We start from the raw sequence: 13,313 nt of genomic DNA on the forward strand, positions 1-13,313 counted from the left end.
GCACATTCAGATGAAGGTATGTCACCGATTGTATGGAATTATCAAGTCTGTTTCCACTGCTCTCATGTATGATTGTTAAGTTCAATATTTCTACTGTTCACCTTTACGCTCAGCAACAGCTGACAGGAAATGATGTCATGAGTAGGAGGTGAAGGTCTTAGCTTTAAAAACTGCAGACGATGCATTAATAATGGGTATTAAAGGTTATTTAATAACTGTTTATGGTTATTGAAGGTTATTTAACTAGGTTAAGCTGAAAACATTGTTGCAACTCAATCTGTTTGTAGAAAAGGATGTTTTGAAATTTGCTAAGCTTCCAACTCTTTAAAAATTATATGAAAATCTTTAATAAACATTTCTTTTATTATTTTTCTTCTAATCAGTGTCACCCAAAGTAAACAGGCTTTGCCGAACAAGATGACCACAATGACTGTAGACGAAGTCAAACTTTTTATAACGGAGCCAAATCAGAAAACTCAACAAAATCTTTCTCAACCTCTTACATAACCTGCCGATGATAGTCTGGAGCGTGTCGAGCCTTGCTGAGCACAGGTGTTTAAGCCATCCCACTTTTCAAAGTCTAAGGGGTGGGGGAGAAATCTAAATTCACAGTATTTAACCAGGACATGATGTAATCAGCAAGTAGAGAGCAACTGCAGGGGGACGTCAGCGCTCCTGGTTTTCCTCTCCATGTCCTAACAGAAACCCTGCTTTAATGCAGAGCAGGAATTTCATAGTAAATACAAGAAAAGCAGTGAAAATGCAGAAACGTTGGTGAGAACATACAGTAACAAAAAAACTACTAACTTTTTCATTTATGTTAGGGGGATTTTATGTGCTGCTTATTGAATGTGATTTATGCTGTTCCCCATTTTTTATATAAATATCTTAGACATTTATTACACATTTGTAATAAGCCTCTGATTTCAATAATATTTAGCACCGCTTTTCCTTGCTGCTACAGCCGGAAGCCCTGCCACATATTCTCACTTGGATTTAGTCTTTGACTTTGATTGGGCCATTCCAACACACACATATGATTTGATCTGAACTATTCCATTAAAGTGATGACTGCATATTTGTCACATGCCCTGCATGATGGGGAACCTTTTGCATTCAACAGGTTTTCTTCAAGTATTATCTTGTTTATCTCCATCAATCATCTCATCAACTCTGAAAAGCATCTATTATCCAGCCAATGAGGCATCTGCATAAGGACGGCTAAATAGAAATGCAAACCATGGATGATTTGTATTAACAGAATTAGTTTGGAAAACTGCATAACTTCTATTTCATTTCACCATTAAGCACTAAGATAATACATTAAAGTTTTTGTTTTTTTGCAAAGTGGCTACACACTAAGGTTTAAATTATTACCATCTCTGAGATATTTTTTTTTATTGTTTCAAATACCCAATTGCAAAAGTTTTTTGATTTTAGCCTGAGGTCCCAAGTTTTGTTTCAAATGGGATTAAGTGAAAAATATTGTGAATCAAAATAGTGTTGTAAATTGAGTGTCGACAATACATAAATTGATATGTTTCCTGGATTCCCATGACTTTTGATTCATGACATCACTTCACTATAGAAACTCTATGTCTTTTGCTTAATACGGCGACGTAAAAAGCTTTTCACTTTGACGATTCTATTACATGGCAAGCCTAAGTAAACAAAAAGTTGTGGTAGTCCACCCAGCAGGAGAATCTTTGGCTACAAACAATCATGCATTGATAAAATGGAGGACAGAGATTATTTGATTTATTTTGTAGTCAGTGGCCGTTTCTCAATATGCGTACTTGAGCGTTCTCGTGTGCTCCACCATCTTCTCCACAGTCTTGAGCAGATTAAGATCCAGGTGGTTGTGGCTGCACCAGTGGACCAGCCGGTTCCCCTACTGTTTATAAGCAGGCTCATCACTGTCCTGGAAAAGACCAATACCAGGGGTGTCTTCAGCTCTACTCTTACTCGCTTTGGGCATCTGAAAATTGTATTCTGGGATGACCCAGACTTGTGAAGGTCTACCATTCTCATGCAGATATCTTGGCTGATGGCATTGGATTTTTTTCCCCTAATGTTACAAAAAAAGCAGTGTATTTGCAGTGTAGCCTTTAAATATATAAATTTAACTTAAGCATTGCAAATTTACCCTTCAGAAGCTTAGAAAACCAGGACACCATTGTATGTAAACACCTGACTTTGAAAAAGGTAATGCACCATTCCCAAGAACATAAGTACAAAATAATTTTGGTAATCCTAACAGACATAAAACAGGAAAAGTTTAGTCTGATTTAATGTCAGTGGGAACAAAGGTTAGGTGTCCTTTGTACAGTGTATGCAGATGTTTGATTTATGTATATTTCTGCCATTTATTGTAAAGTTTTGTATTCACAGTTCTTTTAAATGTACAAATCAAAGACGTACAGTGATAACATTTATCCATTAATTTACAAAAGCCTTAACTTTCCTTGAAGAAAATTAGACCTTTTCAGAAAGCATCTTCCAGCAAAAAAGTATGGAAAAAAAATCCAAGGTAACTGAACAACAAAGGGAGAATTTAGAAAGAGTTTTTTTTTTTTTTTTTCGTGTGTGCGTGTGTGTGTATGTTTTCAAAGCATCCATTCAGGACAGGAGAACCCCATTCTGGTCCCATGTGCAAACACAAGGTCCAATCTTTCAGAGAAATAGGGTTTATGTTTGTTAGGTGACTGCACACCGGCTGTGTGACCTCTCAATCTACACTGGGTCCCGGAAAGTACACAGAGGAGTAGATGTTTCCCTTCAGAGCTCAGATCACACAAGTCACTTTAATGATGTATTGTATTCGTCAGGGTAAGGTCAGACAGTTCCTGCAGTCACACCTGTGCTTAGGAATGGACAGTCTACAGTCTGTCAGATGTGCTTTTTGCAATTAGTTTTCTCTTTAGTCACCACTTTCCTTTTCATTAACCCTGTTTACCATCTGAAATAGAAGGAAGAATTGTTACATAATGCTATGAATCTGTTTCTATAAATAGTTTAAAAAATATGGAAATTTATAAAGTTGAAAAACAACTTATCGTAAGTATTGAAGGATTTTGATTTACGCTTTTGTACTGTAATCATTTATTTTTTTAGCCATTTACCTTGGGCACAAATTTTGTATTAAATAGTGCTTGTTAAATGGCATTAACTCAATTTAACCAGTAAATTCAGCCACAAGGGGACACAGTGTCCTGTGTCCTATTTTGGGCCAGCCCCAACCACAAAAAAATAAAAAGGGTTTCATCAGGAAAGCATCCGCAATAAAACGTTTGTCAAATGTACCAAGGGAGTCAATAACATAATCTCCATACCGGATCAGTCGAAGATCGGGTTAGCAATGACCCCCACTGGTGCTGGTGACTGACAGGGTATAGGTGAGAACTCGGCAACTGTTGGTGAGAAAAAAAAACTGGAGGAAGAGGAGGAAGATGTGTGTGTAGGCAGAGATGATTAAAGGTCTGTAACTTAGAGTAAGGACTTTGAATGTTGGGACTATGACAGGAAAAGTTAGGACAGTTGGCTGACATGATTCAGAGGAGGAAGGTGGACAAACTATGCATTCAGCAGACCATGTGGAAATGTAGCAAGGCTAGTAGGTTAGGATCAGGGTTTAATCTCTTCTAGCATTGTGTGGATGGGAAGAGAAATGGTGCATGAGTTTCCGTGACGAAAGTGTTCACTACAGCCATTTCCATCCTTTTTGCAAAGTCTACCACCATCTGTCCTTCAGCATTCCTGTTGAGGATACCAAAACTGCCCATCATCTCGTCGTCGCCTCTGTCCCAGACCCAACGTATCCATTGAAATCTGCATCAGTCACCACTGTCTCACCTCTGGAAATATTCCGCATCACTTCATCTAACTCACTCGAGATTTTCACCTTCTCTTGTAACTCAAACCCCATCCTAGGGACATAGTCACTAACAATAATGAACATCACACCTTAATTTCAAGCTTCAAACTAATCACCCTATCTGTCACTCTTTTTACCTCCAGAACACTCCTGACAAACTCTTCCTTGCAGAAGAGGCAGGAACACAGGGTGACTTTAAGCTATAGTTGGTAATCCTGTTCAGAAACACTTTTTGTTATACGGGGTAAAATTGTCCTTCCATCCTGAAAGTAGTTAATCCTTTATGTATTCACAAAAAGAGGTTAAAAATCATTCTCTGTGGGAGCTGCAAGTCTGTAAAAATTCTGACCATTCTTTGCCGTTCGGTCCAAAGGGCATGGATTTGTTTTGTTTCCTGCTCTCACACATTGACGTTATATACCCCCCCACCCCCCAACCCCACCCCTTCCCCCCTCTGTTCCTCAAATTCCGGGGTAATTGCCTTTTTTATCGGTTGAGCCACATGCCATTGATTCTGATGTGCTCACCTAACGCTAGTGTGCGTGCTCTTTCCTTCTGAGTTTCCACTTGCTGGCTGCACATGCGCACTTCTAGTGTTTATAGATCCGGTTAGCTTAGTGGTTAACTGTTCATAGTAGCTCCACTGCTCTGACTGTATACTTTGAACATATACAGTCAAAGCAGAGAGTCACAAGAAGCGAACCGCTTTCATGTTTATGAGAAGAAGGTGAAAGGCTCAGTCAAAAGAAATAAGACCAGAGTGGATTTGGGAGATTATTTTCATGCGATCCCCCTTATGAGTGGAAGAGCAAGGTAAGAGAGTCTTGCGCCCTGGAAAGGAGTGGAATGGAGGTTAGCTGTAGCAAGACATAATATATGTGCGTGAAAGATAGGGACCCAAGTGGAGCCATGAAGTTACATGGAACAGGTCTTCTAACAGTGCTTCATCCACCAGACAGGATTACACACGTGTCACCACGGTGTTTAGATATTTACAGCAATCAGTGTGATCCATCCATCCATCCATCCATCCATCCATCCATCCATCCATCCGTCCATCCGTCCATTTCCCGACACGCTTATCCCTGCTGGCGTTGCGGGGGTGCTGGTGCCTATCTCCAGCTGTCAATGAGCGAGAGGCGGGGTACACCGTGGACAGGTCTGAGTCACTCATGTTGTTACAATTTACATGTTAAGCTGTTGTACACATCACTCTGGTTATCATCGGGGAAAGGAATCAGATAGTGGAGCTTGACCTGGCTGTAGTCTGGCTGATCGGAATGGAGCAGGAAACTGGACTTGTTCCGTATTCTCACAGTGAACGACGAAGAGCTTGTCCGATGACGTGATGTTCGGAGAAGTCATAGAGAATGTTGAACCGTTATCATTAATTACAATAACGTAGTTGCTCCGTCGGGCGAATGTGTACGTATGTAAACAAAACGGAGCAGTCACAAAGGATGTGGAATTTGGCAGTAACGGCCAGTAGACCATGCTGCAATGCCACGGTCTACCAAATTTCCCTAAAAAAACACAGAAGATTAAGAAGAGATTCCTTCTCTGCTGAGCAACAAAAAAAGCAAACAAAGCAGTATTGTATGAGTTTGTTTGTATTTCGAGCGCCGAGGCTGGACTTGCACGAGGTTCTAATTATGGTTGAAACGTTACTGAATAAAGAATAATTTTTCAGCTCTTTTAATGTTTCAAATATTGGTTGCATTGGGAGCCCTGACAGGTTTGCTTCTCGACCACACAACAACGCCAAAATACATCACGTTTACGTCGAGCCTCAAAACCCACTCGGGTCAATTTGCCACATTCAGAATAACTTGATCCTGACAAGCCTTTACATGCATCTATATCGGATTATCAATCTCCACAAACCATCCCTCTCATTTTACCATCCCTACACTCACTTTTTATTTTGGGCTTACAAGGACTAGATGGCCTGTGGAACTGACCCTGACATCTCATACCATTGCTCCAAACACCAAAAGAAATGCCTTGGGAACAGGGTAATAGCCCTCCTCCACCTCTAAAAAGTAAATGCTGACTGGCCAATTAAACTTCCTTGAGTTTAGTAACTCAACAAGCATGCCAATTGAATGTCACATGGCTCCTTTCCCTCCCCCTTTAAGCCTCCTTTCCAAAAGTAGGCTAAATGTTTCTATTCATTTCACAAGTAAATCATTTATTAATCTAACTAAAACTGATTACAAAGAATACAATAGAAACAAGGTCAAAAAAGTCAACTTAATTACAAATGTCCAAAACTAGCTTACCATTGACTATAAATATTAGATCAGATGTAGGGTTGGATATGTTTGTTCACTCTACCTACATGAGATACTGTGTTGTATTCATGTCCCTTTGGAGGCTCAGAGAATACTTTAGGGAATGTGGTTCAGAATGAAAAATCACTGAATGACAACAGGGAGGCATTGGAGGCAAACAGTGGTCAATGTGGTATCTTTGTGTACACAAACAGTTCAGTACAGGCTGTCCTGGAACACGGCTATACTGTGAAGGGCACACCACCAGATATTGCTCTTCTCCTTCCCTTTATAAAAGTTTAGATTTTTTTACTTAGTGGTTTTTCTTCACTGAAAAATGGTGCATTTCTCATTAAACTAAGAGACAATGTGTAGAGCTTATGTAACTGTCTCCACGTTAGTCTGGTTTTATGTACAACTTTCATTCATATCTTTACTGTAGCTATACATTCTTCACAATTGTAAATTATTTATATTTCTTTTAACTTTGTTTTCAGTAGAAATAATCAATTTCATATAAATATTTACTTTGTAATATTGTACAGATATTTCCTAAAGTATAATCATAAACTACATATGTTGCCCATATAACATGACTTACTTAATTGCCCACAGGTTTGATTGTCCTTGGTTTTTATAATGGCCCAATATTAACCACCTATATATTGCAGGTTAGATATGGGTAAGAAGTGTGATCCATGTGGATCCTGTGCAGTTTGAAATATTTTCTCACTCATTTTGTGACTCAGCTAGGGTTATAGGGGACCAGTTTGTTTTGCTGACAGTTTGTATTTAGACCTGGTCCACACATACCTGGATATCTGGGAAAACACTTGTTTAAGCAGTTAGACCTTTATTCCACATGTAAACTCAGTTTTACATCTTTAAAATAGAATAATTCTGGACACTCCAGCAAAAGGAGAAATTTCTAAAAACTCAAAACATGTGTGTTTTTGAGCGCACACATGTACATGACAAAACAGACTTTTAGGGTCCAATGCATCACATCTGTGACAAATGATGCAGCGCCAAGATCATATGTGCATCCACTGCTTAGCCATACAGTGATGTAAAAATGAATGCTGTCAGACAGGTGCCCATTTCTATGTGGTATGCTAACACATTTGGTGAACTGGTGAATTGCAGCCAAACTGCATTATGATTCCTCTCAGACATTCAATTTTACTCCATATCTGACTTTATTCATAGTTTGAGTTTATCATAAGCATTTAAAACTGAAAAGGACCTTCCAAATTAATAAAAAGAATGCACATAAGCCATCCTAAATCATGAACAAAAGTCTGCACAACATTATTTTGGGGTTTTAGGTCATCACATTGCACTACCTGATGATCACCAAGGTGATGTCTACCACAATTTAACAGATACATTGTAACAAGGTGTGAGGCCATTACTTTAATTGGTGTAAACTGTCAAATACACTCATGCGTAATGCTGCACAGTGGATGCATTGGCACTGCTGGAAGATCTTGCAGTTGGGAGAATCAGGAGGGAACGCAGCTTCAGATATCAAAGATTTCCGGGCCAATGATGATGACTGGCTAATATGCTGCTTGAGACTCCAAACATTGCATTCTGCTATCACGTAGAGGGGACAATGGCTACATCCCCAAGGTGTAAGCCTCTCTTCGTACCCCAGAGCGCAGAGAAGGTCTTAATATGGGTTGCACCATGCAGCGTTCAGCTCGGGAGCGTCTCGTCAGCTTCCTAAAATGCATTTTGCAGTGGTGGTGGTGGTGTGTGTGTGTGTGTGTGTGTGTGTGTGTGTGTGCCTCTCATTCCTTAGCTGTATGGTATGGGGCTCCCAAATACATGTTGGCTAGAACAACTTCCTGTCTACATGTTCTTACATTTTTGAAAATTCAAGTTTGCAAGATATGGGCTCATAGTGTCTAGTATATAGATTGAGGTTAAAGCAAAGTGGTTTAACTTTTACAGGCATGAGCTGAGTGTCTGTTTTAAAAATTTTAGCTGCTTGCCAATGTTTTCATAACTATAAATTAAAAACAAGCCTAGACAGAAACTGTAAATGTGATTATTTTTGAAAGTATGGGTATATGTTGAAATTAGGCTCACTGAAGTTTGGCTGACACACTCCTGTTCACATGAAATTATTGTGGCTGTTGGGTGTTGCCTATAGTTACATAAAAAAGATCATTCTTATCTCGCTGGTAATAGCTGACACATTTTCCTTTGTGTGGTTTGGTAAAACATTTCTTACTCATCTACACAAAATTGGTTGTGTGCTTCCCTGTAACAATGAATAACTCTCCAGGTTGAGGTAAGACATCTTAAGAAGCCCAAGCAAACTCTCTACATTTGTTTTCTGGCAGATGCTATGGGTTTACTCCATTGGGTTAATTTCAATTGTTAGATCCTATCTTCCTTTAATGACTCTTCATAATGCTTGCTTGCTTCAATATTTCCTTGTGTTGCCAAGGTTATGCTCCATGTTTGATTGTCGGCAGACTTTTAGAATGTCACTACAAACATTGTTTATTTTATTTTATTGTTAGACATTTACTACTATAAGTTCATCTACTTTGTTCTGCCTTTGATTTTTATATATTTTGAACACTATGAAAATGTATTAATATTCAGTGTAAGGCTAATTTACTGAACTTTATAACCCAACAGACATTTACAGAAGGCATCACTAACCAGCTGATTGGCTGCTACGTGGGCTCTCTGCAAGACTCCGGTTGTGTTCTAGTGCGGCTTTATGGCAGAATGACGGAGCTCTATGTGAATCGCCATCGAGAGGTGGAGATGTTCCAGGTCTTCCATGCCCATGGCTGCGGCCCTGCGATCTACTGCACCTTCCAGAACGGCATATGTTATGAGTTTGTCCAAGGAACTGTGATGGAAGATAAGCTACTGCAACAGCCGTCCATCTACAGGTCTCTGCTCCCCCAGACTTTTCACATGCCCCTGTTAAATTGATTTGGGCAGAACCAGGACATGAGTTAAAAAAAATGCATGAAACCTAAGGGGATCTGAAGATAGAATACAGGTTAAACAAATGCTACCACCCCAGATGGCAAATGATGTTTGACATGAAGAGAAAAAAACTACACTTTACGCTAATATAACCTGGGTTTTAAACTGACCACAAATGGTCCCTCTTGTTTTCTTTATTTGTACTTGAAAAGATCAGAGATGATTCCTTTGCCCACAATTCACAATGTAATGATTCAACCAAGGGTAAAAGAAAATGTTCAATTACACCACTGAAGGTGGCTGTCTTGAAACTTAACGGCAAACATTTTATTTTATTTTTTCAAAGGCAATCTTAATTTAAAGAATAAGGGTTTCATGTTGGTTAAGTCTGACATCGTTGTGCAGGCAAACCTTAAAAACACATAAGATAAGTTTGAAAAGTTTATTGAAACAGGTTCTGGGTTCAGGATAGCGGCCAGAGGAGTGGTGAACAGATTAACAGAGGGAGTCTTAAGTTGAATTCGAAGTAAGACTAATCACCACTCATGGAGAGAAACAACCTGGCATCTACCTCAGGTAATACGCACCTACTTTAAGCTCCTTCTGATTGGTCTTGACAAGGTCCAGCCACAAGGAAATACCTGCTGGTCACACTCTGCATTCAGAGGAATTAGAGGCAAACACAACCTATCTCACCGGACACGCCTTGGCAGACAACCAGATGTAGTAGGCACAGAGATTAAATCAAGAACCAAGAGCGATCCGGGAGGAGGCCCAGGGGAAGACCCAGGACACGCTGGAGAGACTATGTCTCTCGGCTGGCCTGGGAACGCCTTGGGATTCCCCCGGAGGAGCTGGCCCAAGTGGCTGGGGAGAGGGACGTCTGGGCCTCCCTACTAAAGCTGCTACCCCCGCGACCCGGCCCTGGATAAGCGGAAGACAACGGACGGACGGACCAAGAGTGATCCTCAGGACCATATCCCCCAGGATAATGATAAGATAATTGCAACCATGGCCATCGCATCAATGCATCAATAATGCAACAGACATTACAGGTAAAATTACTATCAAGGACCTGGCCCGGTGGAGGGAGCTCAGCTGGATGGCACAAGGAGCTGGAAAGAACTGGTTTGATTTGATGGAAATAAAAACTGGAATGATGACAAAGGTAGGACAGATGTCTAAGGTGGTAACCAAGATAGGCTATAACAAGGGGAAAACAGGATGCTGCTGAGAGATGTGGATTGTGAGTGCATTCCACCCAGGTAAAGTATTGTTTCCTTGGTTTAGCATATGCACTAGAGGTTATTCTTCATATAATGTTGATGATAGATTTGTAAACATATCTCTTTACTGCTCTTTACTACTGCCAGCAGCAGACTGTCTAATCAGATGTATCCACTTCAAGAATGAACTGGGAGGGAGGATCGGGATGTATGAGAATGGCAGCTGCGGAGAACGTCCCAGTTGTTGTTATCTGGTGTCTGGTAAATGGTGGGTGCGTTGGTGGGACCAAAGGGCATAAGGTTCTCAGAGGAGCCAGTGGGGGTTCTAAAAGTAGTTTTCCACTATTTACCTTCTTGGAAGCGGGCTGAATGGTATGCCTTATGGAGATCTAGTTTTGTGAAAACGATGACACCTTGTATGGATTTGAAGACAGAGGAGGTGAGTGGAAGGAAATATTTGTTACAAAACAGTTATCTGTGATAAGCCTCTGTAATCGATACAGGGTCTGAGTGCCTGGTCTTTTGCTCCAAAACAAGAAAAACCCTTAACCCTACAGGAAAAGATAAAGGGGAAACCATGCCTGTGTGTAGGAACTTCCTGATGCACTTCCACATGGTTTCTCGTTCTGAGCGTGAAAGATTACATTTCCATCCAGGCGGTAGAGGATCACGAGGAAGGAGGTTGTTAACTCAATCAAAGGGTCAATGTGGATTGAGAGGGCTAGATTCTTACTCAGTACCCACTGAAGGTAATGGTATTCCTGGGAAATACTGGAGAGATCAGGAGAAGGAGCAGCCTGTGCTGAATCAGAGGGAATGGATCAATAGCAGATACCATATAGGTGGATTAACAGTAGAAGCTCCATGACTCAGTGTGAGCTCTTGGTGGACAGATACAGAAAAAAATATCTGGAATCTGTGATTTTCTTCTTTGTTGGACTCTGCCCAACAGTATCCCATTATTTATTGTCATGCCGAGGCTTTTGGGAAGATGGGACATGATGAGATGTAGTGGAGGGAAAAACTGGGGAGAGAGCAGATGGGTTCGAGATAGCATAGGAATCCTGGAGTTTAGTGTATTTTTTTTTTTAAATTGCCAGGTAGGATTATCCAAAGTTTGAGCCATTGAGTTGTGTTGTTGGATCAAGGTCTGGTGGCTGGGTCTGTAATTGTAACGCAGGGTCTCAGGGACCAGATTGTGCCGCCATGTTGGTTAAGGTTCATGCTCTTGTACTGTCAACAATTGTGGACACCAAAGTTTGAAAAGTTTTTAAATGAATGAATGGCTCTTCCAAGTTCACAGGAAAAATCCAGGATTATCACAGGAGATGACCGGTAAGATGTCAGTAAAAGAAGTAGGGTTGATATATGGGGAAAATAGTGTATGAGGCGATTGGCTTGCTGTTGGAGAGATTGTTGCGTTCCAAGGGGAAAAGGTTGAGATTGGCAGGTGGAGGTGAGCTTTTTTTGTGAGTGTATGTTGGTTATTCTTTCTGTCAGGAGATGTGAGAGGCGGTGGAGTGTTGGAGGATGCAGAGGCAGGTGAGTAATGGTGGACGGTTGTTGACTGGTCACCCCCTGGAATCAGAGGAGGTAAAGAAAGAATCACACAGTCCAGTGGATATAACATAGGGATAAGTCACTTTCCCATGGGAGTCAAGCTAACCAGTTTGGACAACAAACGCAATTTCAGTCTACACGTCTGTGTTTTAAAACAGCTCAAAATGAAAACATAAGAAGGTGGATGAATACTGACATTACTTATTGTAAAAACATGGTCTGTTCTTGACCTGTACTTGTATATTGCTTTATCAAGGCCTGATGACCCCAAAGCACATTACACTACATTCAGTCATTCAAACATTTGCTCACACTTTCACACGCTGCTGGTGGTGAGCTACATTGCAGCCACAGCCGCCCTGGGGCAGACCAATGGCTCTTTCAGATAGGACAGGATTTGTGCTGCACTTGCTGCTGGGTTTAGAGCATTTGCACTGCGCTGGCTGTTCAGTGCTGTGCTGGCTGTGTTGACAGATCTAGTTGTTTGTTTTGTTGTAAGCTGCAAATATGTATCTGTCTCGTGTTATGATAGTTAGGACAAAAAGAGCAGCAACCCTCAGGCCCAGAGAGCAGCATAGGTAGTTCAGCCTTGTTGAAGTGTAACTCTCCCTGATGTAAAAGCATAACACTACCCCCAGACACATTTGAAAGAAGCCACCAATGTAAGCGGTTCCATTAGACACAGGTGCGTGGTGGGAGTTAAGCGGTGCTCTTTGCTGCTGCGGTCAGGACGAGGGAAAGTGACCTGTTGAAACATTGCACATTAAAAACAAGACACTGACACCCCTTAACAAACTCACATTACAGAACCAGGAATTTGGCCTTTGAAATAACCTTTGGATAGAGGGGCTAGTCACAGGATAATGGCTTCTGAGATTGTAAATTGAGTTCATGGAAATATATAAACCCTTCTCAGTTTTCCCTTAGTTCACATAGCTGTTAAACGTGTATTACTAACAAACTTTTTCACATTATGCACACCAGAAAATTACATGTAAACAAGGATGACCATTTTGAAGTGTTAATGCCATATAAAGTATGTCAAGGTAGGATGGTGTGTCTAAAAGTTATGTTTTCAGAGAATTTATTCTTACTTTTCTACATCTGCAGCTTTGGTTCTCAGCCTTATAGTTTCTACATTTGGTTGACAATGCAGCCTATTTTATTATCATGCAGTCTGCTGTACAAACTGTTTCTGTTGAGGACAAGACAATCACTCCCGCCCCTCAGATTGTGGCGTGATGAATAATGATCAGAAAGACATTTTTGGTTTCTTTCATCATTCGCATTGCAAATTAGTAATCAGTTTTCAAAGGTTTCAAAAACAACCTTTAGCAGTGGTGGTCCAGCTGATCTCCCGTGGGACAACATCTAGCATAGATCACCTCTAGCATAGATCCCCAGCTCGTAGAGAGGACC

At 40.7% G+C, this 13,313-nt stretch overlaps 1 protein-coding gene across 1 annotated transcript in view; it reads left to right on the top strand.

Moving 5' to 3' along the window:
- The window catches only part of zgc:113516 (ETNK_euk domain-containing protein), a gene marked incomplete at its 5' end in the record, with an annotated part of 45,528 nt that continues 32,215 nt past the window's right edge, over positions 1-13,313 (top strand). The window contains 2 exon segments of the mRNA XM_012862475.3: positions 1-16; positions 8,806-9,068. Coding sequence (XP_012717929.2) covers positions 1-16; positions 8,806-9,068 — 279 coding nt within the window.

This window comes from Fundulus heteroclitus, chromosome 2 (genome assembly GCF_011125445.2).
Source record: "Fundulus heteroclitus isolate FHET01 chromosome 2, MU-UCD_Fhet_4.1, whole genome shotgun sequence".
Lineage (NCBI taxonomy): Eukaryota > Metazoa > Chordata > Actinopteri > Cyprinodontiformes > Fundulidae > Fundulus > Fundulus heteroclitus.